The sequence below is a fragment of the Rousettus aegyptiacus genome, unplaced genomic scaffold, assembly GCF_014176215.1.
Source record: "Rousettus aegyptiacus isolate mRouAeg1 unplaced genomic scaffold, mRouAeg1.p scaffold_m13_p_16, whole genome shotgun sequence".
Classification (NCBI taxonomy): Eukaryota; Metazoa; Chordata; class Mammalia; order Chiroptera; family Pteropodidae; genus Rousettus; species Rousettus aegyptiacus.
The window spans coordinates 22,959,188-22,984,449 of NW_023416291.1; the positions used below are offsets into that span (position 1 = coordinate 22,959,188).

At 47.1% G+C, this 25,262-nt stretch overlaps 2 protein-coding genes across 8 annotated transcripts in view; both read left to right on the forward strand.

The window, feature by feature from the left end:
• GATA4 (GATA binding protein 4) overlaps positions 1–3,634 on the forward strand; it is a 73,497-nt gene extending 69,863 nt beyond the window's left edge. For 5 of the 6 annotated variants that reach the window (XM_016160915.2, XM_016160916.2, XM_016160914.2 and 2 more), the window contains exons 6-7: positions 436–584; positions 1,783–3,634. In XM_016160915.2, coding sequence (XP_016016401.2) covers positions 436–584; positions 1,783–1,965 — 332 coding nt within the window. In that variant the 3' untranslated portion in view covers positions 1,966–3,634. The remainder of the gene's footprint in view (positions 1–435; positions 585–1,782) is intronic. The other variant, XM_016160919.2, reaches the window with a different exon arrangement.
• A 7,511-nt stretch (positions 3,635–11,145) lies between these two features.
• On the forward strand, positions 11,146–21,969 carry NEIL2 (nei like DNA glycosylase 2). Of its 2 annotated transcripts, XM_036233603.1 has the most exons (6): positions 11,146–11,335; positions 13,149–13,288; positions 14,984–15,108; positions 15,259–15,330; positions 18,737–18,933; positions 20,905–21,969. In XM_036233603.1, exons 2-6 carry the CDS (start codon positions 13,151–13,153, stop codon positions 21,216–21,218), a joined length of 846 nt encoding a protein of 281 aa, XP_036089496.1. In that variant the 5' UTR covers positions 11,146–11,335; positions 13,149–13,150; the 3' UTR covers positions 21,219–21,969. The 2 variants fall into 2 exon arrangements, with proteins under 2 accessions (XP_036089496.1, XP_016016416.2); XM_016160930.2 differs by having other exon boundaries at positions 11,147–11,335; positions 14,984–15,330.
• The last annotated feature ends 3,293 nt before the right edge of the window (positions 21,970–25,262 follow it).

Consider the following 25,262-nt stretch of genomic DNA (forward strand, 5'->3'; position numbering starts at 1 on the left):
ACCTAGAGGGTATTATGCTAAGTGAGATAAGTCAGACAGAGAAAGACAAATACCATATGATTTCATGTGGAATCTAAACAAAATAAACTATTAATGTATTTAAATATGGAGTGTTGTCCCAGACCTCACTGGAGGTGTTGCTTTATATAGTATAGTATTTGCTCTTTTTGAAATCTGAAAAGTTTTACATCCTGAGACACATGTGGCCTCAAGGGTTTTGGATAAGGGGTGGTGAGTCTGTCATTTGCAAAAATTTCCTTGAAAATCTCGTTTTGGGAACCGTTGCCCTACACTGATGAAAGACCCCTGCTTCTCTCCCCAGCAAATGTAACTAAACCATTAACACGGACCTACCTCGGCTGTCTCAAAGGACCGCAGTCCGGTCTGTTTGTTCCCTGGCCCTGGTCTGGGTGTCCTGACTCTGTCTTGTTCCAGGTCCCTCGGGCAGCGAGAGCCTTCCTCCCACGAGCAACGCTTCCAGCAACTCCAGCACGGCAGCCACCAGCAGTGGTGAAGAGATGCGCCCCATCAAGACAGAGCCCGGGCTGGCGTCCCACTACGGGCACAGCAGCTCCATTTCCCAGGTACAGCCCTGGCTGGGAGGGAAGGGACCGCCCGTGGGGAAGCCGGTTTCAGGGTTTCAGGGCACCAGGTGGCCAGGCCAGCACGGGAGCCTGGAGCGTGGTGGAGGGAGCTGCCCACTGCCCTCAGGCCCTACCCTGCCCCCAGACTAGAGGCTGTGGGCACAAGGATTTATGTCAGCACATCTGATCAAGCTACAATGATTTAGACACACAGCTGTGAGACACACATGTGTGGCAGCTCCTCTGTGCCAGGACCTTTGGAATCTGGGGCTGGCGCAGAATATGACACACAACTACAGCTTCAATCCGACTGCGTGCATGGGGGAGGGCGGTACAAGTGCGGAGGGCTGCCTGCAGGAGGCGGAGCGGTGGGCGGGGCTTTCTAAGCAAGTCTGTCTCCTCAGTGAGGGGGGGTTTGACTGACCCTGGATGGGTGGATTTTACCAGCAGGAAGGAGAGGAGGGCCGTCCTAGCCTGGGAGAGGCATGGAAATGCAGAGGGCAGGGCGTGAGGGGTGGGACTGGTGAGCCACAGGCAGGATGCCATGTCGATGCAGGCCGGGTGTGGGCCCAGCTCCATCTACGTGTGCAGAAGCTGGGCTCGCGCTCGCGGCCCCCTCACTCTCCTCTGTCAGATACGATGACATCCCTGCGCCTCCGCGCCCTCCCTGTGTGGTTCCCGTCATTTGGGATCAGGGTGCTCCCAAACCTGATCACCGTCTCGCATTAACCGATGTCTCTCCCCTGCCTGTACGCTGAACAGGAGGCTGGATCCTAATCAGCTTCTTATTGTCAGAGCGAAGGGAAGCTGGTCCCACAGAACCGGGAGAACCGGAGCCCCTTCTAAATGGGGAGGATGGCTGCTGTTTGAAAGTGGAGATCTGATGGCGATGAGATTGTAGAAAATGTCTCAATATAACTATCAGAGCCTCTGAAAAACTAGAACATTCACAATCCTCCTGGGTCGTACTGCTCAGAAGCAGCTGATGAGCCGCGCGGCCCCTTTGCATCCCGCAGCACAGGGGTAGCGAAAACAGAAGTGCCGTCGGGTCCCTTGTCCTTCTCTTCTGGTGCCTCTTCGAGGGGTGGCAGCCAGCCTGGGGACACCTGCGTGACGGGGCGCCCCTCTCCGGCCCAGACCTCCCACCCGAGCCCTCGGGAGCGATGCCATTGACCTCTTCTTGCACTTCTGCTTTCAGACGTTCTCAGTCGGTTCGATGTCTGGCCACGGGCCCTCCATCCACCCGGTCCTCTCGGCCCTGAAGCTCTCCCCACAAGGCTACGTGTCTTCTGTCAGCCAGTCGCCTCAGGCCAGCTCCAAGCAGGACCCTTGGAACAGCCTGGCCTTGGCTGACAGTCACGGGGACATAATCACTGCATAATGTCACCTCCCTTCCTCCTCAGATTCCTGCATGGACTTGCGACTTGGAGAACAGCAGAGGCGAGGCTCTGGGCTCCCAGCGGCCGGCCTGCTCTGTCTGGGAATGACTCCAGAAGAACAACTGGGAAGAAACTTGAAGTCGACGATTTGGTTAGGGGAAGTGGGTGCTGCATTTCGCCAGATGCCTTTTCAAGGTGGGGGGCCGGAAGGAGCCCAGACTCTGATCTGGAAGCGCCCACCCTTCGCTAGGAGCACACTTAAGTCCCTTCTGTGGAGTTACAGACTTCTTCTCATTTTCTGCCCCACTCCACCCCTGACAAGAGATGAGAAGTCCTTCCCCCGCCTTTCCACCACTATGGCCTAAGATGGTGGTTTTTCCACTGGGTTCCCAGCACCCCGGATCTGAGGGCGGGTGGAGCGGCAGGGCACTGGGACCCCTGCTCCAGCCTGAGCCAGGGCACCTGTTTGACATGCATTTGGATGTGACAGGCCCCTTCGGGCATCAGCTACCTTTGCCCAACACTCCCCTTCAGGCTCTGCACACCCTCTGCATTCCTCAGTACTGAATCTTGACTCCAGCGATGTCGGGCATAGCGCCAGCCAGCGTCACTGGGTGCTCCATGGGGAGACAGAGGAGAGGCGGGGTCACCCACCGCAGGGGGCTGCGTCGGCAGAATCGCAGCTTGGAACTTGGCCTCCCCACGTTTCCTGTCCCAGCTCACAGCCTCGTCGCTCTTCCTTCTCTTCACCCCAAGGCCTCTGAAACTAACAGCCCCTTCTAGCGCTCGGAGCAATGTGGCGTTGCCTTCAGCCTGGACATGGCCCTTCCTCGGCAAAACAAGAGCTCCACAGATTAGCCAAACAGCAGCTCCCCTCAAGCTTGCCCCCGCCCCCAGTCCTGCCTCCACCCATCCCACACACGGGTTCTGAGTAAGAACAAAATAGATCCTGCTGCTAAAGCAAGTGTGACTGGCACCCGTCTAAGACTGGAGGGAGATCCTTCCCGAGAGGCTGTCTGGTGGACCCCGTCGGTCTGGGGCTGGGGCAGGCGCTGTTTGGGGAGCTGGGGAGGCAGGATTCCCCGGGGATGCTGACTCGCTTGCGCTCGGATCTTGCTGACACCCTCATTCTGCTGAGGGGCGCCTGTTCAAGGCGAGCGGAGGGCGCACGCCTGCGTCCTTTCTCCAGGAGAAATCTCTCCTTCAGAAGGTGAAAAGCTAGTATTTTGCAACATACATTCAAAGCAAACAAACACAACAAAACAAAACTCATGGAAAGAAGGACGGTGACCAATAGAAGACACTGAGGTGGCCTGGGGGCTCCAGAGCTCTGCGCTGGTCTGGAATTGGCCACTTTCTCCTCTCCATGTTGCCGCTTCTTCATGGGGCTCACGAAGACTCCTTCCGTGTCCTCCTTATCAACAGAGCTGTAGCAGACTGTGGCCTTACTACGTCCTACCCCAAAACACCTGCCCCCCCCCCAACCAAAAATCTTATAGGCTGTAGCAGAACTATCTCTAAACCAAGATTCTGTTTTAATCATTTACATTGCTTTCTTTCATGAAGGCCACCCTCATATACCTTCCCTAACCCAGAAACCTGTTAACATTGTCTTAAGGTGAAATGGCTGTAAAATCAGTATTTAACTAATAAATTTATCTGTACTCCTCCTTCCCTTCTCCTCCTCCCTCAGAGGTCTTCCTGCGAGCTTCGCTGTTGCCCTCTGCAAGGCGATCTCGAGCCACGGAGGCCCCTTCACTGATCCGCTCACAGGCTGCGTCTAAAACCATTTTCCTCCTTCATTTATTTTTGGCAGTTGGTCAGGACTTCCTCTGTAAGTGATGGTGACTAGTGAAAGGAACACATCCTGGCTCTGCTACTGACTAGTTTGTGACCTTGACAGGTAAACTCCAGCCTTTGGTTTTTTAAGACAGGTTTGGACCAGCCATTAACTACAGTCCCCGTGGCTCAACAGTTGTCACCCAATGAGGGAGGGCCATTTTTAGAGCTCCCCGCGGCAACACCGGAGCTGGAGCATGAGGCTAACTGTGGGGCAATGATCTCTCTAGCCTACCTGAGTTAATTCACATGCCGGAGGGGACCCCAAGGTGTTCTCCCACTTCTCCACTTCTCTGTCCACTTATCCTTCATGGTCTGGTCCAAACTAGCCCTTGAGGGGTAAGGGATGCTCCCCACCAGTAGGAGAGGAGATGAAAACTTCCGCCTTATTTGTCTACACCTTCCTAGGCTACAGAATTGCATAATTGCTTCATCTTAAAAGTGGGGTGGGGGTGGAGGAAATGATCCTAAGGCCACCCCCTGACTCGGAACCTGTGGGAAGGAACCCAGAGAAGCAAATCTACTCCACTCAGAACTGTTTGTGGTGGCTTCTACTCTCAGCTGACTTATGCCGGACCCATTGGGCAACCGGTAGCTTTTGACTCTTCTCGGCACCCTTGTAATGTTTGAGCAGGTCAGAGAAAAAACTATAGCAACCATTCTTCTATGTAAACCAGAAAAGCTTTTACATTTGCTGAAGAATAGCCAAACCTCTTAAACATAGTGACCATCCAGAAGGATGAGTGGCAGGTAACTTTAGCAACTGAGTAACAACAGGGCTCAAGACCAAAGATAAAACCTACCAGTGTTTATGTTGGCCTTGGGAAGCACATGTTTTATGACAATGAGGTTTTTGCTAGAAGCGCTTTGCCACTTCCATTTAAGAATGGCTTCCAGGACAAAATTATATACGATACCAGAAAGTCGACCTTGTTCTTTAGTCATAACTTGTGCTTTACCTCAGTTTGTATAATCCAGCTTGATTCAGCCTCCTTATTCACAAGACTTGGTTGCTTTTCCAAATCAAATGTATCCTCAGAGGACATTGATTCCGATATGCCAAAGGATGCAATTCCCAGGCGGGTGGGAAGTGGCTGGGGGAAGGGTGCGGGAGGTGGTAGGCTGGCAGCGATGGTATCATCAGAACAAATGTCTGGCTTAATCCGGTGAGTGAAGCAGCCAGTGTGCCTGTGTCCAGGCTAAGAAATCCCCCACATTCCCTTCCAGCCTCACCTCTTGCTATGACAAAATCTTCTGAAGCACAAGTCAAATCATTTTAACAGTTGCAGAGCATTAATCTATAATATTTTATTTTTGAATGCCTTTAGGGGTGAGTAGTAGCAGATTGAGCTGTGATTATGTTTCACTTGGGTTGACAGAAAATAAGTTTATATTCACTGAAAAAAAATATATAGTGGTTTTTATTTAAAACAAACAAAAAACTGTGTTGCCCCCAGATCTTTAAGGGAAAACAGGCCATTCCAAACAGATGGCCTGAAAGCATCTACCAAGAAGTTCAACTTAGCTCTGGCCCGGGGGGGACACACAGCCCCTGTTGGGAAGCAAGAGGCAGTGAATGTGTTGTTACTCTGCAAAACTAAGAGTGTGGTCAAGAGGCTATGAAAAGGGCACCTGCCCAGGGTCAAAGAGTTTGTTAGCAGCCTGCTTGTACTTTAGCCCCCTGCTCCCAAATGACCTCCGCTGTGAGCTGGGCCTCCACGGTGGTCACTGGCAGACGTGAGAAGACCAGCGCATCTGGTCGGAGACACGAGGTGTAGGAGACACACGTGATCCTTCCACACTCCACCCAAGTCCCCCTCTGGCCTGCCAAGCGCTTCCTCAGAGTTGGTGGGGCGGGATGGGGTGGCTCCAGATCCACAATTCGACAGGGTCTCTTCTCATCTCAGAAGCCCAGGAGCTCCTCTCCGAGGCGTCAGCTCCCTCTTGCCTTCTTAATGTCAAAGCAGACTTCTTGACTAGAGCCAACATCTCCGTGTTTGGGTGATCCTTCTCACCCCACGACCCAGAACTTGACACACTGACTAGGATGCTAAGAATGGGATGAGAAACAGCTGTTCGGAAAACTCTTTTGGAGTGGAGGTGGTTGAGTTTGAGTGTTTTAATCATTTCCTGACATTGGACACTACATTCAGAGTGCATCCTTGCCGTGCTTGAAGCTAGAACACAAAAATGCCATCATCCTACCAAGGACAAGCCTCACAGCAACAGGGTTTGGCCTGGGAAGTGGAACCTCCAGGAATCTGACCCACTGAGGTCTCTCTGACCCCAGACACTTGTTTTCATTTCAGGTACTGATGCCTCTGACCCGCAGCCTCCCGGCAATGCTGCTGTCCTTTACCACTCTGGTTCCAGTGTGACTTTTATTTTTCTTGCAGTAGCTGTGGTGATGGCATTGCAAAAAAAAAATAAAAATAAAAATAAAAAAATTCTATAACACGGAGAACTAAATAATCCAAGCAAAAATGACATTAAGACAGACCGACCTAGTTTTTCAAAGTCCAGTTTTCTTTCGCTCTGTGCACTGCTAGCTCGCTCTTCTGGCTGAATCCTGGGAGAAAGTGGGTTCAGTTTTACGGAGAGAGCTAAGCACACAGCTGTGCTCTAGCTTAACAGCAACAGAAGGATCAGGAAAAGCCTGTGAGGCCTCCATGCTCTTGGGCCCAGGCCGTAGAAGTGGTTGCAGGCCCTACATGGGGAGGTCTCTTCCTGAGGGAAGGGTGAAAAATGGGGACCCCCCCCCCACGCACACACTCCCTAACACACACTCCATCCCCTCCCTGCTTTCTGGTGATTGCCTTCTGTCCCATAGTGGTGGCCCCAATTCACCTGAGAAACAAATGTCTTCCTATTGGGTTTCCAAGGGATTTTTAATCACTGGGCAGTTACAAATTCTTGACCAGAGAATCTGATCAGAAGGAGTTAATTAATTCAGAAGCCCAAAACTAGTAAACAATACTAGTACATTCCTCTTACGATGACTGTAGTCTCTTATGCTATCTAAAATGGATTTGCTCAGATGAAATGAATTGTAATTGGAGATGTAAAAATTTTAGATTTATCACTCCTCCTCTGATTAGGGTCACATGGAATTAGGTCCAGCATCCCGGACTACGGGCCAGCAGCTCTGAAATCCTGAGTTGGACGAAAGTGCGTCCCTTCTCTCTCAGTCTCACAAGCTCGTCGGTGCAGATGAAACTTCAGGGCCCCAAGACTGGAAAATGCTCCTTCTGGAGACTCCAGATTGATGCTCTCCGAGTGTAAAATGATCTTTATTGTGACCTGAGTAATGAGGTTTAAAGGGTTTCAGAAGCTGTACCTCCAAATGAGAACCGTCTCTCAAAGTAGTCACCAGCATTATAGCCATTGCAAAAAAACCATGTTGGGACGCCCTGTAGAACCTCCTGATATTAGCTTGAGAGAACCAGGCTTATTGCTTCTTAGCCACATCTAGTTTGGGGCCCAAAACAGAATTATATCACTTGACCAGTTTTTGTCACCAGTCTTAATTCTAAGTGCCTCTTCAACATATAGGAACTTGTTATCAGTGAAGAGCTATTGAAAAATGGTCTCTAGGCTCTGAAAGCTAATTCTAGCGAAGGAAGCAGAAGTGATACAAAACATTTTCAGGTCTTCTGTGGCTGCCACACTGAAGAGGACAGCCTGTGATGCTTTAGTTCTGGTGCATTTTCTTAAATTCCTCAAATGACTGCAGTGCCTTCCTCAACACCCAGTTGTGTTGAGGCTTGGGCGGGACTGCAGGTTATAGAACTGGAATACTTCCAAGGCTTCCTGTAGGATCCTGCATGCTTGCATGCTTGAAGTAAGTCATTTCTGCAATTTTGGGGCAGTGGTTTTTTAACTATTGGGGCCATAGACCTCTCTGAAAATGTAACAAAAGCTATGCCCATTTTCCCAGAAAAGTACACATAGCTTGAGGTTTTTGCACACCACTCACGATTGTAGAAGTTTTAGGAACTCTGAAAATTTCTCCCTTTATCCTGGGCTAAGAATTCCTGCTCTCAGGCCCTGGTTTAGTTCAGTGCTGCAAGGATGTGTTGGTCAAACTGAGCAAATCGGCTCTGTCTAGGGTGTCCTGGCACTTGGTGGGACAAGTTGGGGCCAGAGTACATCTTCCCATTTAGATATGAAGTCAAACAACTGAACAGTTCCTTGGCAGCTGTCAAGGCCCCTGGAACTGCTCTAGTCTCCTGAGAAGTCCTGCAGCCTAAAATCTAGCTGTTCACATGAGGACAGGGCTGAGGAATCCTGGTAGCCCCCTCCTCACAGGAGGGTAAGGGTCTGGGGTTGATAGGAGTACACTCGGGTCACAGGATACAAGCTGCTAAGGGTTTGGGGAAGTTAGCATTGCTAAGGTTTCCAATAACTAGCCTGGAAGAGTAGAATGGGATGAACAGAAAACTGAACCCCGCTAGGAAAAAGGATTGAGAGATCATGCCTGACTGATCTGCAGATCATGAGGGGGTCTCAGATATTATCTAGCCCAAGTCCTCTTGTCCCACCACCACCGAGGGAACTTATCCAAGGCTGCAGAGCTGACACAAGGAAGAGCGGCACTTACTGAGCTGTATTATTACCCTCATTAGGAAGGCCCTGAGATTGCCGTTAATACATTCACCACATGGGGGCGCCTGCGCTCTCCTACTCTTGAGCCCTTCAGAATGGAACAGCCTGATTTTCAAGCAAACTGAGATCAGTCCAGAAATTCTGCTAAAAAAGTACCTACTGCTTATTGAGCACTACCGCACCTCAGTTGCTGCTAGTAGCTTTACATATGCACATAAAACATTTACATATCATCACAACCATATTTTTCACACAAAGAAGATACTGGCCCACAGATTTTAAGTAACTTGCTGAAGGTCACAGAACTAATACGCACAGAATCAGGATTCAAACCATGCCTATTTGACTCCTACCCCTGCCTCTCCTAGAGAGTGGACACCTCAAAGCTGGAAACCCTGCACAGCCTGGGTCTAGGTCTTACTCCGAAATGAAAATCTTTCAAGGTCTTTATAGAAACTGTGCAGGATCCTCGGTTCCAAGTTCTTCAAATCTCCAATTTAGATATGATGAAATAAGGACCTGGAACCATTAAGGAATTGGGCTTACTGTCCAAAAGAGGAGCAACTGGAATAGACCCAGGAGCCTCTAGAGATATATGATATGGTTCAGAATTCCTAAACTCTTTCCTTGGCAATTTGATTCTTCACCAGATCCCACTACTTTTCTTCTTCACTTCTTTTCTTGCTGTTGTGGAGGCAGCTGTATTTTAATCGATTTTCATGTGCATTATAACTTTAACCCTGTTGGAGAAATCGGGGATACAAAAAAGTGAGAGGAACTGGTTCCATGGCCCTTACAAAGCTGGCCTCTGACTCCCATAGTGCCGAGGCCCAGGCTCTGTGGGCTTTGGGGCGGCCCCAAATCCAGGAGGCAAACAATAATAATAACTAAAATGTTCTGAGCTATTACTTTATACCAGCCCCAGTGATAAGGGATTGATGTGACTCATCTCAATAAATCACACAGTAGCCCAGTGAAATAAGCATTTCACTCCATTTTACAAATGAAGAAACTGAGTTACAAAAAGGATAAATTACCTGCCCAAGCTCTGCTTGCTGAGTGGCACGATTTGGACCTAGGTAGTCTGATGCAGAAATAGTGTTCTAAGGTGCTATTTGATAGTTACTCTTCTAGGAGTCTGCCCTTTTCCGGGCAGATTTCCCAGCTTTATTATTCTAGAATAATGATTACATACACTTGCAGAACACTTTATAGTTTGAGTGTTTTGTATCTACTATATCATTTAATCATTCAAAGAATAGTTGAGTGCCTTCAACTGCCAAGCACTGTGCTCCAAGTCTTTGCTGCTCTAAATGTGGTCCTTGGACAAGTAGCAGCCACAGCATCACCTGGCAGCTTGTTGGAAAAACAAAATCTTGGGCCCTGCTACAAACCTGAATCAGAATCTGCATTTAAATGAGACTCCCAGGTGGTTCATATGCACGTTAAAGTTTGAGAAGCCCTGCTTTCTAATATTTCCATAAAAACACCATGAAATAGATATCTCACCTGATACATGAGTAGATTCCAAGATATTGTAACTTGTCTTTCCACAGCTAATGAGGCAATCTATATAAATAGGTTAGAACAGTGTCTTGCACATAGTATGGGCTCTAAAACAACAGCTATTACTATAAATAAGTTAAGTCATGAATCATTTGGTTTCTCAACTCTAATGCACTTTGGCCTCAGCCTCTGCTGAACCAGGCATTCATTCTAAGAGATAAGGCAAAGATTCGGGCTGGGGTTCCCAGCTTAGCCATAGTCTACAGAATGGGGATTTAGGGGCTCCAGAAGCTAATGTTCAGGTGTGCCTGATCCTACAGCAGGGGGCATCCTGTGGTGGGGATGTTGGTCTCCAGAAGAGGCCAGAAACAGAAAGAGGGAGACCAGAAGGCTCTCAGGAGATCCCTTCTGGAAATTCCATGCCCACAAACCTCATCGTGTCTCTTTAGGGCTCCTCTGTGCTGAGGACCCCCTGTACCCCACGCCAACTCAGCCTTCCTCTCCTCACTTCCTGTCCTAGCGCCTTCAGTAGAAGGCCACCTGTACTTCACCCACCCTCTCAATCAGCGGGACACCACCTGAGGAGGGACTGGGCCTGTCTCCCTGTGCTGGCCAAGTTCTCCCCAGGGCCCTCTCAGCTCTTGTCCATGGTGCCTGCTCTCTCATGCCGGCTCCTCGTCCTCTTTAAAGAACGGAACATACTGTTTTAGTCTACTAGTTTACCCTTTTTATTCTTTGAAATAAAACTTTGATATACAAACACCACTTTTAAGGCAAATTTGCTTATGCTAAAAATTCAAATAACAATATTCAAATTATATATAAAGTAAAAGATCCCATCCTTTAAAAATGTCACGAGAATTTCTTGACAATGTTTTTTCTTTCACAATGGCCTTGCTAGGATTGGAAGCCGAGCAAAATCAACACAAAGGCTTGCCTTTGCCCGGACCAGCCAAAGTTCTCAGTAACTTATCAACTTTTCTCTATAACCGTTTGTTTTCGTGTACACGTTCCAAGGGTGCTTCGCTTCTTCACCATCTGCTCAGTTGCGGCCTCTCTCCGCCTTTCTCCCACTCTCGCCCTTTAAGCCCGACCCACCGCTTCTAGCGGCGTCCACACCTTCCCTGCCAAGACGCGCCCACTCCGGGACAGAGCCCTGTGCCCACCCGTGACGTCATAGCCCCGCCTCCTGCGCACACCCCGGGGGGCGGAGCCCCGCTCTGCACCTTCCCACCCAACGCAGCCCCCGGGCCCACCTCCGAGAGCGGAACGTCACGCTTCTCTCCGCCTCTTGCTTTGGGCCGGAGCCAGGCTCTAGGCTCCAGCACAGCGTTCCGCGTCCACCCTTAGGGCAGGTCCCCGCGCGGACGCTGGACATCCAGCCCTCCTAGCTCCACGCCGCAGGCCGCGGGCCCGGAGCCGGTGAGTGCAGCCGCCCGCCCCTGCGCGGACCCCGCGCGGGGGGACGAGGGCAGCGTGCCGCCGCCCTCGGTCGTGCGCGGAGCCCCCATCACAGCGCACGGCTCTCCAAGCTTTACCGCCGGCGCGCCTGGTCGTCTCCTGGTTACCGGCGGGAACGCTCAGTTACCGATAATTTTAGAAGCGTCCCTTATGGAACCCCTGGCCGAATCTTTTTTTCGGGGGTATGGTTATCATTGGGACTCTTCGCCCTTCCCCCTGGGAGACTCCTCGAATGCATTTCAGTCCTGTATCTGCGCCCACCTTCACCCCACCATTGTCCGAAGAAAGAAGGGGAAAGCAGCCATTTTAGACTTTCCCTCCGGGAGTGAGTGATTTACCAGAAAAGGGAGGACGACGGTGACGCCCCTCTCCTCTCCAGCCTTCAGCGTGGTCCGCTAGTGAGCCATCAGCTAGCCTTGAGAGAGAAGCCTTGAGGGCAGGCATGGTTCCCCCATCGAAATGTGTCCCTTCTGGTTCTAATCTTTTAAGACTATGATAGAGGCAACTTGCCTAGTTTTCCATCGCCTTAAGTATGCCTAAAAGAAACATGCAGCCGGTCGAGATACTTTAAGGATTAGGTAGGTGCATGTCAGAGGGAGGCTTTTCCAGAAGCTTCCTCTGTTGGAGATGACCTGGTCAGAGAGAGCTGGTTGAGTTGAAGGTCAGCTGCAAGTCTCCTTGCAGCCCAGGAAGTACCTTGAAGGTCTGATTAGGGGAATACTACTACATTTTAGCTACTCTAAAGCACCATCAAATTTAAAATACACGTTATCGAATGTGCTAACTAAAGTACGAGAAAGCATGGATTGTAAGGGGCATCCCCATTTAAGAGATTTAAAGATGTGTTTTAGAATTGCTGAAATACAATAGCCACCACCGTGCCAGGTACCTACTTAGTACTTTGGGTTTTATGATTACTTATAGAGTCCTGTGCAAGTGAAGAAAGGTGGGTAAGTAATGTGCCCTGGGTAAGGGTAAGGGGGACTCCTGTGTCGGAGAAGCCGGGGTGCAGACCTCTCAGACTCAAACATCTGAATGCCTCATTCACAAGCTCTCATTGAACTCTGCTGATTTGAGGCAGAGAGAGATGGGGAGATCAGGGTTGAAGTGGAACTCCAGCTGTTCCTGTTACAAGGAATAATTATTTGTGAATGAGCTGTATGCAGCCTCTCCAGCCTCTGAACTGACATGACCCTGTGTCTGCACTTGTCATACTTCCGAGCCCTGCACTGTTATGGTCACGTACACAGCACCCTTACTAGCAGGGTGGTCCTGGGAGAGCCAGGTCCACATCTGCGTTTTACACTTCAGTCTTCTCAACCTCGACAACTCTCTCCTAAAAGCGGGGAAGTAAATCCACTGCAGTGGGTTGGAACAGTGGGTTTTGTGGGGCACAGAGGGAGGACAGAGAAAGTGTGGAGATGAGTTAGGGCCCACAGTCCAGGTGAAAAATAACAAGGGCCTGCTTCGGGATCACAGCGGAGGGCACCTGTGAGGCGATGCCTAGCACAGTGCTGGTGCCTAATAAGTGTTCACCGTGTAAAGAAGGATGAGGGTCCGGAAAGGAAAACCATTCCTGGGAAGCTGGTACAGCTGGTCCCTTCTTTAATCTGAACCCCCCCCCCCCCAGCTACCCCCTTTTTGGCTATATACTGTTAAAATTGGTGGCAAATAAATAAATAAATAAAAACTTGAAAACTTAGAGCTTGGCACCCATTTGAAATGCCAGACACTAGCTAAGTCAATAGCCTCTCTGCCCCATATCTGCCTGCAGGGATGCCAGAAGGACCGTCTGTGAGGAAGTTTCACCATTTGATCTCTCCGTTTGTGGGGCAGCAGGTGGTCAAGGTAGGAGGCAGCATTAAGAAGCTGAACTCTGCTACTTTCCAATCCCTGTGGCTCCAGGACACCCAGGTGAGCTTATCTGCTGGAGGGCTTGCTCATACCTCACACAGGTGAACAGGCTCAATCAGCACATCCTGTGCCTCCCCTAGAATCCTCAAGACTTTCCATGCCATCACTTCCTTGAGCCCAAGACAACCATGCTAGGACTCCACACAGCTCCTTTTCCTTCGGTTTGGTGTTTCTTAGCCAGAAGTGGGCATCACAGTGGCCCATGAAACCATAAAAAATATAGATGCATGAGCTGGAGATTCTGGGAGTCCAGAGTGATGCTGAGCACTGTAGCTGACTCTGATGCGCACCTTTGGTTGGGAACCGTGATTAATCCCACGGGGCCAGCAAGAATGTAAGGAAAGAGCATATCCCTTCTGATCTAGGTTCCTACCTGACTCCCCTTTGCCATGAGCCTTAAGTCAGAATTCCCTCAAGGGGCTCACCAGGCTCCTGTGGTCTGACCTATGCCTCCCTCTCTAGCATGCATGTGTCTTACCCTGCCCCAAATCTCTCTTCAATCATGTTTCACAACTGTTAAAGCTCCTCTAACAGTTCTTATCCGTGGCTTTGACCTGCTCTCCTGCTTGAGCAAGTCTTCCTTGTCCTCCCAACTCTGCCCCCATTTCTGTCCTCTCATGTTACCGTGGTGATTCCTAGTCTTCTGGGTTTAGCTTTATCACCATATTTTCTGACAAGTCTGCCCTGGGCCTGCTCTGTGCTTCCAGCACACCTACTTTCTCCTGTTGGACCCTCATTGCTAAATTTTTCCTGCCTCTTAAGTGGAGGAGATGGATAAACAGGGCAGGTGCTGTATCCTCATCAATTTTATATTCCTGGCACTTAGCTGAGTGCCTGGCACTTAGAAGGCATATGGTAATTGGCTGTAGAAAAAATAAGTAAGCTCTTTTACTTCTTAGCTTTGTGCTTCTAAGCATGTTAGTTAATCTTAGCTCTATTTTCTACAGTTTTAAAATGGGGATAAACCGCCTACCAGTTAAAATTGTTGTGTTAAGTAGACTTTATGCCTGGCACATAAGAGTTCTACTTTCACCTTGCCCTTCACACCCCCGCACAGGTTATGATCTTGATTAGAAGTGAAAGAGGTCTTGTAGCTCTTTCGTTACGGTTTCTGCATTTGGAGACCAGGGCTCAGGGAGTGGGACAATTAGCCCAAGTTGACATAATTAGCAAGGGGCAGAGACTGGAGCTCTGCTGCCTGACCTCTAGGTTCATGCTCTTCCCATGAGAGCATTTGGACTCTTTGTCCATGTCCCACAAGGTTCGCATGGGCAGGATTATGTCCCTCTGTCTCTGGCACTTAGCACATGCTGTCACAGAGCTCCTCTCAGAGAACATACGTTTACTACAGGGCTGAGTGGGCCTAAGCCTTGAGATGGACCTGGGCGCTGGTTTTCCAGTAAACCAAGGCAGAAACTGGTGTGGGAGCCCAAGAGGTCTGAGGGAGGTGGCCTTCTCAGTGCCTCTCTGTCAGTCGGTTCCTGCCCTTCAGGAACTGAGGATTGAATTTGGAAGGTATGTTCTGTATATACACAGGCAAAGCAGGTCACAATAAATGGGAAGCGGGAGCATTACACCACTGATTGGGGCTCCATCTGATCGCCTTTCAGAGGCCCACCTCCAGATACTGTTACTGTGGGGGGACACAAACGGGACTATAGGCAAAGGCTTAGGTCATGTTCATTTTGTTTCTAGGTCCATGGAAAGGAATTATTCCTTAGATTTGATCCAGATGAAGAAACCGGGTCCCTTGGCAACAACCCACTGCCAGAGCCTCTAGAAAAGAAGGAAGAGGCCGGGGACCAGAAGCAGACCTTTGGGTGCGATAGCCAGAAAATCTCGGACCAGTCCTCCTGGTCCCCGAATTCTGTTGTCCCCAGTGGAGACAATGGTTCAGAGTGTTTGGGGGGAGACAGCCCTGCAGGAGATGCTGAGAGGTGGCTGCAGGTCCGGTTTGGTTTGTTTGGCAGTGTTCGGGCGAATGAGTTCTCCAGAGCGAAGAAACCAAACAAGAGGGGTGACTGGAAGGACCCCATTCCGAGGTAATGGCATGGTGGAGTGAGCCCTGGGGTGTGTCTCTTTGCATCTCTGCAGGGTCTGCCATGTTCAACATGGCCCGCACTGTGTGGCACACTCGGGGGGTGCACTCGGGTGGCTGCCCCACCTGCTCTCCAGTGACTCGTTTCCCAGGGGAGAAAACACACTTCTCTGTTTACCCGTCATAGGAAGTAGTCTGTGGTCTGTGCTCAGAGGGACATGGTCACCTCCTGGGGCAGCTTACATGAGGGGGGAACCTTCCCAACACACATGGCCCTGGAGGGCAGGAGTTCTCTGAAGAATGCAGTATGGCTTGATAAGTTGCGCTGTGAATTTAGGGTCAGAATTGTCCCAGTTTTTAATCTATTTCATGTTGAGACTGCCTTAGCGCATGAACTTCTATCCATGTTCAGGATTCCTTACTGGACACGCATCCTCGGAAGAGTCAATGACGGTCAAAGACAGTGAACATTCTTATGACTTTGCAGAAGTGTTCGCTTAGCTGAATTCTCACTAGCATCGGGTTTTTTGTGTACTTTTTATCAGTTTGTAGGGACTTTTGGACTACTGTATGTTAGCCTTTGTGTGTGTGGTGCCAGTATTGCTTCCAGTCTGTGTCTCTTGGCAGTGTCTGTTAACATTCAGGATTTATAATTTTGAGGTAGTCAATGGTCAGTATTTTTCTTGATAGTTTTTAAGTTTTCCCCTCTTTCTAAAGAAAGCCCCTTCTACCCAAAAGTCATGTTTCTTTTCTATTTTCTAAAGTCTCGTAATAATAATTTTTTTATTTTCAGAACTGTAGTCTTTCTTTATGACATGATGTAGGGCCAGTAGTATGCTTTGGACTGTAAAAATAACCCAGGTTGGCTTACAGGGGAGGAGATTTTTTTATTCACATAATCGGAAGTTCAGAGGGAGGGCGGGCTTTGGCGTTGACTCAGTTGCCAGCTTTGAGCTTCATGTCCTTGTAATTCTCCTGTCTTTGCACTTGCCCACATATTGGTTTTGTCCTTAGACCAACAGGCTCTTGAAGTTCCAGGCCTTGTGTTGACACAAGGAAGGAGAAGAGAGGAAGAGAGAGGGTCGATTTTGTATATTCAGATGAGCAAGGAGAGCTTCCTCAGAAACCCCCAGCACACCTCTCATTGCCTGAAGCTAATGCCTGAGCTAGCCTCCAGCTACGGGATCTGCGTGCTCTTCCACCAATAAGGCCCACCCTCAGATTTTCAAATTTATTGTCACAGAGTTAACACATGTCTTTTTTTTAATCTCTTCTTGTCAAGTTAAGTCTCCTTTCTCACTTTTCATGTTTTGTGTATTGTGTTGTCTCCCCTTTTTTTTTCCTTAATTAGGCTTGTGAGAGTTTTTTCTACTTCGTTGGTCTTTCAAATAAATAATATTAGTTCATATACTCTATATGAAAGAGTATTTCCTAATTTTCCAAACATTTGAATGTTTGGAGTCATTGTTTTATAATTTTTTTTATTGGATTACCGTCAGGATTATGATCAAAGCCTGTACATTTTCTACTTTTGGCATTAAGATTTGTAGCCAAACACGTAACTGATCTTTGCTTCCATTTTATATACATAAATGAAGAAAGTATGCTTGTTAAAAGTAAAATATTCTGTAAATATTAAGAACAGGTTATGGCTTTGACAACTCAAATTCTCTCTGTCCTTGCTTAGTTTTTGTTTACTTAATATACCAAACTTGGGAAGAGGAGTGTTAAAGTCCCCCAGGGTGGGTCGTGCTTTTGTAAAGTTGCTCTGTGTCTTTCTCAGTTTTTTTGTTTCTGTATTTTGCTGCCCTGCAGTCTCAGGCACTAAGGCCGTGATTCTCATAGGTTCTTTGCAGCTTCATTGTTGAATACATACCCTCTCTTTGCCTTTGGTCTTGAATTCTGCTCTTCTCTACGTTTAATAGTGCCACCCTGTGTCCTGCTGGGCCACCCTTTGATCTTTTTTCGCTTAGTTGTAGGCATGTTTTTGCACTTACTTTGGTATGCTTCTTATAAGCAGTGAAGCAGGTGTATTTCTTTAAACTCAAACTGAAACTGGTTGTTATGAAATGGGGTAACTGGTATTTGGATTTTCTTCCATTTGCCATTTTATTATACTGTGTTTCTTTTGTTGGATTTATCACGTTTCTTTCTGCCTTTTTTACCCATGTTTATTTGAAAGTACTGGTGTTTATCTTCATTCCATTGTAATAATCTTATCTTTAAATTATACATGTGTTTTTTTTCTGAGTTAATAACTATCAAATTCTTAATAACATTAAATTAATAACTCTTCTCCCTTATTGAAACTGTTTTTTGCTCACTCTCCTTTCACTCCTCTGAGAGAAGACCTTTAAAATATTTCTACTTCACTCTTTCTTTTCTGTCATATCCACCCTATTTCCCGCATTTGCTGAGATAGTTTAGAATTTTAGTTTCAGATTGTTAATTAACCATATTATGTTATTAACTATGTATAATTAAACTAGTTAATATTGAGAACTAGTTAATAGGAAAATAGGCCTCTTTTGTTTCAAGAATTCGTTCCTAAAACTTGTGTCGTAGTTGTCAGCTGCACCATCATGATTACAATCCATTCGGATCTCACAATAAATCTTACAGAATCCGACACTGCTTATTGAGTCCCATCATTTTCATTTCCCCCTATATTGAAATCCTCACTGGTTTAATTTCCATTGGGTATGTATTTTTCCTTGAGTAATTAATTACCTCAGATACTATGCATAGATGTTCTTCTGAGTTCCTGTTCCTCTACAGTCATCCTTTTACTTTATAAGCATACAAACACCACCTAGGTCAGATACATGAATCTTATTCTCTTTTTGATGTGGCATCCAATCCCGGCTTGATTACCTTCCCTTACAGAATAACCTATTATTTCTATCTGTCTGTCTATTTGTTTTTCAATTACAGTTGACATTCAATATTATTTTATAGTAGCTGTTGTTTCTTAAGGTTCTTTTCCCCTCAGTCCTTGGAGTTCAAGAAGCCCATGGGAGTATGTGCTGGTGTGTCTTTCTCTGTAAATCTTGGGACTGGGAGTGGTACCTCTTTAGCATTTGTCTATCTGTCCTTCCTGTGAAGACTTGTTTTTGTGCAAGTAGCCATACTTTCTGAACTTTAGACCTTTTATATATGTCCCAAATTGTCTTCAGTGAACACATTATTATTAGTAGTAAAATGAAGGGCTATATATGTGTTTTCTTTTAATTGCCCTGAAATCCACTTAGCTCTGAAATGTTTATAATTGTGGCAGAGCCATCCCTTTTCTCTTTTGGGACCTTAGCGTCCCCAGGTTAATCTTGACTGTGCAGTGGGAGCTGTATGGACATGTGATGTGACAATGCTATCGTAACCGTATGCACTTATGATCTTTTCTTTCTTCCTAGGTTGGTGCTGCACTTCGGTGGAGGCGGCTTCCTGGCATTTTATAATTGTCAGATGTCTTGGCGTTCTTCCCCAGTGCTCAGACCCACTTCTGACATCTTGTCTGAAAAGTTCCATCGAGGACGAGCCTTGGAAGCTCTGGGCCAGGAGCAGCCTGTCTGCTATACACTTTTGGACCAAAGATACTTCTCAGGCTTAGGTATGACTGATGGGAAAGGGAAGAGCCCCACAGTATTATTTAACAGAAAAGTCGCTCAGCTGGGAGGCAGAAAACTGAGGCCCACCCCAAGTGTGAGTACTGCTGGTCTTGAGGTGATCACTTAATCTCGTTAGCTTCAGTCTCATTTTTAAACTGTGGGAGTTAGATTAGGCAATTTCTAACTTCTCTCCAGGTTTCAGAATTCATACCCTAATTCTGTTATCAGTTGTAGTCTGCCTGACAGCCATATTAGTGTGTGACTTCTTAGAGGGTAGAGGTCATGTCTTGTCTGCTCTTGAATCCTCCACTGCCTAGTACAGTGCCTGGCACACGGGAAGTGCTTGAGTAGTGTCTTTTAGGAACCGAAAGCAATGCAATTTGCTAATGTTGAGCAGAGCATTTGCTAATGGGGGCCGCTCTTGGGCAGATGGAGCTGCCTGCTGGTCAAAGCAGAGATGTCTGTGGTCTGCATAAGGATCTTATAAAACACGAGTGAATAAACAGATTTTTGCTCCCTGTCCAGATGTCCTGAGCAGTGAAACTGAGCATTTTGAGGTAGGGTGAAGAGCTAAGTGATTTGAAAACTATGGTGGCTAATTAGCTGGACTACAAGAATATACCATTTTTATTGCCCCACAGTGGGGCAATATGTTCACTCGTGACTGGCTATTGAGGCAATTCAGTGAGCTGGCGATGGCAGTCACCTCCCTACCCAAGACGCGATTTTGTCTGCTGCAGGCACAGCTCACCTCATGTTAGAACCAAGGGAGTCCCTGGGCCTCGAGGAGAAAAGGGCCTTCCAGAAGTGGTCTTTAGGGTATTTACAGGAAGAGCTAATGCCCTGCTAATGAATCGTTAATACTAACAGTAGTAATAACAGCGCACATTTTTTCAAGTGACTCTAAAGTGCCAGGCGTATGGTTTCAGCCTTACTGCTATTCCGTAGGGGAGTTACTTACTAGTTTTTCCTTGATTCAGATGAAGAAACTAAAGCAAAGGACATGTTGCTAGTAAGTAGTACAGCCTGGGATAAGAATCCAAGTAGTCTGCCAATGAATTTTAGAGAGAAATTGTGTATGTAGCTGTGAGTGTGATTATGAAGCTCTAGGAAAGGGCAGTAATTTCATCTATTCACCGCACACGTGCTGAATGCTTACCTTCTGCCAAACCTAACCTTCTCTCCTTAAGGAGATTATTGTTTAATGGCCTGACAAGCCTGAATTCAGGCCACAGTAACTTGAGATAGACTGTAATAAATGCCTAGTAGAGACTAAAGAAAGTACACTGCTGGAACTTTCTGAAGAGAGTTATTGATTCTGGAAGGAGGGATTAAGGCTGGCTTTACAGAGAATGAGGCAGGAATAGAAAAATAATAAAATAATACCTCCTAAACACTTTTTTGTATTTCAGGCATCATGCTTGATATTTTAAATAATAATAACAGCTAATACTTACTGACTGCTCTGTGCACCAACCACTGTGCTCAGCATTTATGTGTACATGTCTGTGTGTCTGTGTGAATTCCCATCTACTTCTCACAAAACCAGGTAACTTATCCCAATTTAACAGATAAGGAAACTGAAGCCTAAAGAAGCTAAGGAACCTGCCAGGGTCACACAGCTAGGGTCTACTGGCTGTGAGGGTCTAAATCCAGGCAGTGAGTTTCCAGAGCCTGTTTTGAAAACCGCTGTGCTATAACATGGGCCAGGCACGAGTTTTATTTTGTCTCATCTTCACAACAATGTTAAATGTAAACATTACCAAGCCCATTTTACAGATAGGGATATTGGCGCGGAGATTATGTGACTTGCCCAGGAGTCACTGGTGCACAGCAGAGCTGGCTCCGGGCCTTGCGGAGGCCCTCCCCTGCTGCCGTCACGCCAGCTTCATTTGCCTTATTGACTTTGTGGACTGGTTTCATTGTGGATGTGTCCTTTATTCTTCCCTTGTCCTCTTCCTGCTTTCTTTCAGGGAACATCATTAAGAATGAAGCCTTGTACAGAGCTGGGATCCATCCCCTTTCTCTCGGTTCACTCCTCAGTCCTCCACAGCTTGAGATCCTCGTGGATCAGGTGGTGGGGTTCAGTGCACACTGGCTTCAGGGCAAGATGCAGGGCACACAGCAGCATACGGAGATCTACCAGAAAGAGCAATGCCCTGCCGGGCACCAGGTTATGAAGGAGGCCTTTGGACCTCCAGGTGGCTTCCAGAGGCTCACCTGGTGGTGCCCACAGTGCCAGCCCAGGCTGCCACCTGACGAGCCAGAGCAAGTCCAGCTCTCCTAAGGTGCTCAGGCCCCTTCTTTACAGAGCCTTACCCTTTAGAGACCGTGACGCCTGAGTGCTGAGAAGGGGCTGTGAGCAGGGATTGGGACTGGGTATAGAATGGAATTTGAGCGGGTAGAGTGAGTCAGGGGGGTGTCAGTCTCATTGGTATTCACCTCACTGAAGTTATGTCTAAGGCAGAGTTTCCACAGGATTAGATTTTTTTTTTTCAAGTGGTGGTGAATTCTTCTTCTCTAAGATAAGAGTCATGAAGATAGTCCAGGCCAAACCTTCTCGAACGACAGTGGGGTAATGAAAACAAAACCTGTGGAAAACAGCTGTGTGTCCCAACCTTGCTCTATTTGGTTTGGTTCGGTTTTTGAAACATTGGTTGGTTTTAAGACTCTCCATTTGAGAAACAGGAATGTAGAATTGTCTTTCTTCATTCCTTATCCAGGGATGAGGACGAAGTAGCACGAGGGTCCTGCTGAGATCCAGCCTCCTGCCTAGGTCTTTTACCGTGGGATGGAGACACCAGGAGAAAAGGTGGGGGGAAGAGGGGGACCAGGGAGCTGGCCACCTTCCTCGTGTACCCAATAGGCTTTAGGAAAAAACTGCTTTCCTCCTCAAGGATATATCTGATATATTTGTGACCATACATGGAACAATGCAGGAATCAAGGTATGTAGAGATAGTATCCTGTTGTTAGCAATAGCTGGAAGAAACAGACATGAAAATAAAGCTCTTTGTTATTTTTTGTTGTCTTCCTGTATTTGGCAGTAATGGTTTTTACACTGTAAAAATGAGCTCTTTATGAAGGTGGCCACATCGGACTTGTTGCAGTGGCTTGGCGGAGTCACTTAAAAGGGCAGGACAGGGAAAGGAGGTATGCACACCCTGCCCTTTTCTACCTTGGGGCCATGCATTGGCAGAGGAGCTAAAGAAGCGCAATTGGATTTCATTTCTGTTGCCCCAGCCTCTGGCCTATAGAAGATAGTGATGTGTGTGAATGAAATTGAAAGCAGCAGCTGATCTTTCTGACTTTCCTTTACTCTTATCTGTCTTAAGTAAGCAAGAGTTGTCAGCAGTAAAGCCACTTTATGGCAGACCTGTCACCTGTATCATAGTATGTATTTACTGAATGTTTACCATGTAAGGCACTTAGCCTATTTCTTGCCATAGAATCTGCAGAAGAAAACCCATGAAGACAGGTACAGAAGTAAGGTACTCACTCTTACTGTCTTTGTTTTATAGATGAATAAACAAGTCTAGAGAGGCTAAGAAACGTGCTTGAGGTCACACAGTAAACAAGGGCCAGGGGTACACACGACTCACACTTTCTGGCCCCCTATCAGGCTTCAACAGCTGCACCATGGCATTGGGCAAGTCCTGGCTGCCATCATTATGGTTATGTCCCTCAGAGTTTCCTTTGACACGTTAGCTCTGAAAACGTGAGCCAAGGAAGAAGCATCACTCCTGATGTCTCAGAGATGAAAGGTTCTGTGATCAAATAAGTTAGAGAAACACCGCGTGCTATATCCCTCTCTTGGAGGTGTGTGGAGCTCATGAAGGCTGTAAGAAGTTCTTCAGTAAAGCAAACTTTTACTTTGCTCCAGTGTTTCCAAACCTCGTTTTACCTTGGAACTCATGTTATCTTTACTATTCCTTGGAACACTGTGTAGAAAATGCTATTATAATGCACGAGGATCTAGACCTTCTCCAAGCACCATTTTGAGTCTGTGTTCAAATGTGCCTTACTACTCTTTTCCCTTCAGACCATTGCTTACAGCCAGTATCCCCAACCCCTTGTAGTCACGGTACTCTTACCTAATTTCAATCCTTTCTGCTTCCTTACATCTAATCTAAATTCTTCCTGTTTTCCTCATATTTCCTTTGTGTCACATATTTGCATATCTTATACAGTTATACCTTAGTTACCTATTACTTTACAAATGCGCCCATTCTTTTGTACTTTATTAGCTAGGGCCGACTAACAAGATAGCACAGACGGGCTTAAACAACACATTTATTCTCTCACAGTTTCGGAGGCCGGAAGTCCCAAGATCAAGGTGGCGGCAGGTATGGTTTCTCCTAAGGTCTCTCCTAAGGTTTTTCCTTGGCTTGTAGCTACGTTCTTGCTGCATCGTCACATAGCCTTTTCTCTGTGTGCAGGTACTCCTATGTCTCTTCTTAGAAGGACCCCTGTCCTACTGGATCAGGACCCAACACTTATGACCTCATTTAATCTTAATTACCTCTCTAGAGGCCCTATCTCCAAATATAGTCACATTTTGGGTTAGGGCGACAACACATGAATTTGAGGTGGTGATAGGGTTGCGGGGGGACACAGTACAGACCATAACAGGCTAAAAGGGGTTTTGGAGAACATTGAACCTTTCAGGGGCCATCTCGCATTACTTTTGTTTTTCCAGACCAGATGCTGTGAAAATACCATTTGAGTAATAAATTGCTATTTGTATGTAGAAGAGTATATTTGTGCACATTTGCATGTTGTGTGCATATGTAAAATATTTACCTTTCTAACCCAGATGAGATAAGGGGGAAACACCAAGCATCAGCTAGGGGCAAAGATGGTACCCAGACAGACCAATAACTATCAGTCCAGTGGGTCCAGAGTACAGAGGTGATGGGATGAAAGGTTCTGCAGACACGGAGGCTGGGCAGGGTACCGCAGCCTGCACGTGGGGTATGCCTGTTACGACTGGTAGAAAAGAAAAGGGGGAAATGCTGTTGCAGTTGTCAAGGAAACAAGTGATGGGACTTGAAACAGTAGTGGGAGAGGAAAGAGATGCGAAGATCAGAGGCTCTGTAGGTGTCAGCTGACTAGATGTGGAGACTGGGAATGGGGAGGGGAGAGGAGCTGAAGGTAGCTCAGGCCTACACCTGGAACCTGAAGGATGCTACTCCCTTGACTGACACAGAAGGTCATGGGAGACATATTGAGCTTGAGATACCTGCACACCACCTAAGCTGTGGGGACAACATAATTAGCAGGTAGGCCTGGCTCCTTATGAATGCAGGCTGGGCTTGGAGGCATAGATTCAGGAGCTTTGCTCAGCATGATGGTCAGAAAAGCTTATATGGTTATGTAGCATAAGGAAAGATGGAGATCACAGTGGAACCCTAGAGAAAGTCTTCTGTTCAAGGGGCAAGAGAAGAAGGAAGTCAATGAGAGAGGCAGTATAACAAGAGGATTCAAGTCGAGGTTAATAGTCTGTAAGGCCGAATTATGCTGAGGTGAAAAAAGATAATTGAGAAGAGACCTTTGAATTAGGCAGCTGATCAAATTTGAAGTCATGACAAACTTCAGGAGAGCAGTTTGTGCAAAGTGGTGGCCAGTCTGAAAACTGAATGAGAGCCAGGGAAGTGAAAGTGATGAGGGTGTCCGTGCTTCAGGACCGTGAAGGGAATGAGAAAGAGAAGGTCAGGGAGGGGAATTACTTATTAAAGGATGGATATAATGTGAGGATTTGTATATGAATAGTTGAGAGAAAAAACCAGGAGGAGGAGAGAGCACACTAGTGCCAACACTTAGAGATGACTGGGCTGGGATGAGCAGAGGAAAATAGACACTGGGAAAACTTGCTGGGGGTGAGGTCTCTCGAGGTACAAAGGGGGAGTGGGAAAGTTTGTAACATCTTTTATGAGGGAGTTTAGAGCCACTTAGGGTTCAAGGGAAGGGTTAGAGAGCCACACTGAAGATTAGGGTAGTTGCCCCATTTTCTGACTTTTTCCAGCAGTATTCAGTATCTTAGGATCAAAAATAAAATGAATGCTGGATGAACCCACAGTTGAAGGCTGTCAGGATGAAAATGGTAGAAGACCAAGAAGGCGAAGAAAAACCCTAATTCTTTAGATTTTTTTTTTTATAAACATCAAAAGATTCAAGCAGTGTGAGTTTGTAGAACGTAACATAGAAGAATAATCCTGACGCCTACCCTTTCTGCTCAGGAGCTGACGTATAATTTCTCTGACATCAGTGACTTGAATAAAGTCTGCAAAATGGGAAGAAGAATAGCATCTAGCAGTTGGGTTGTGAGGGTT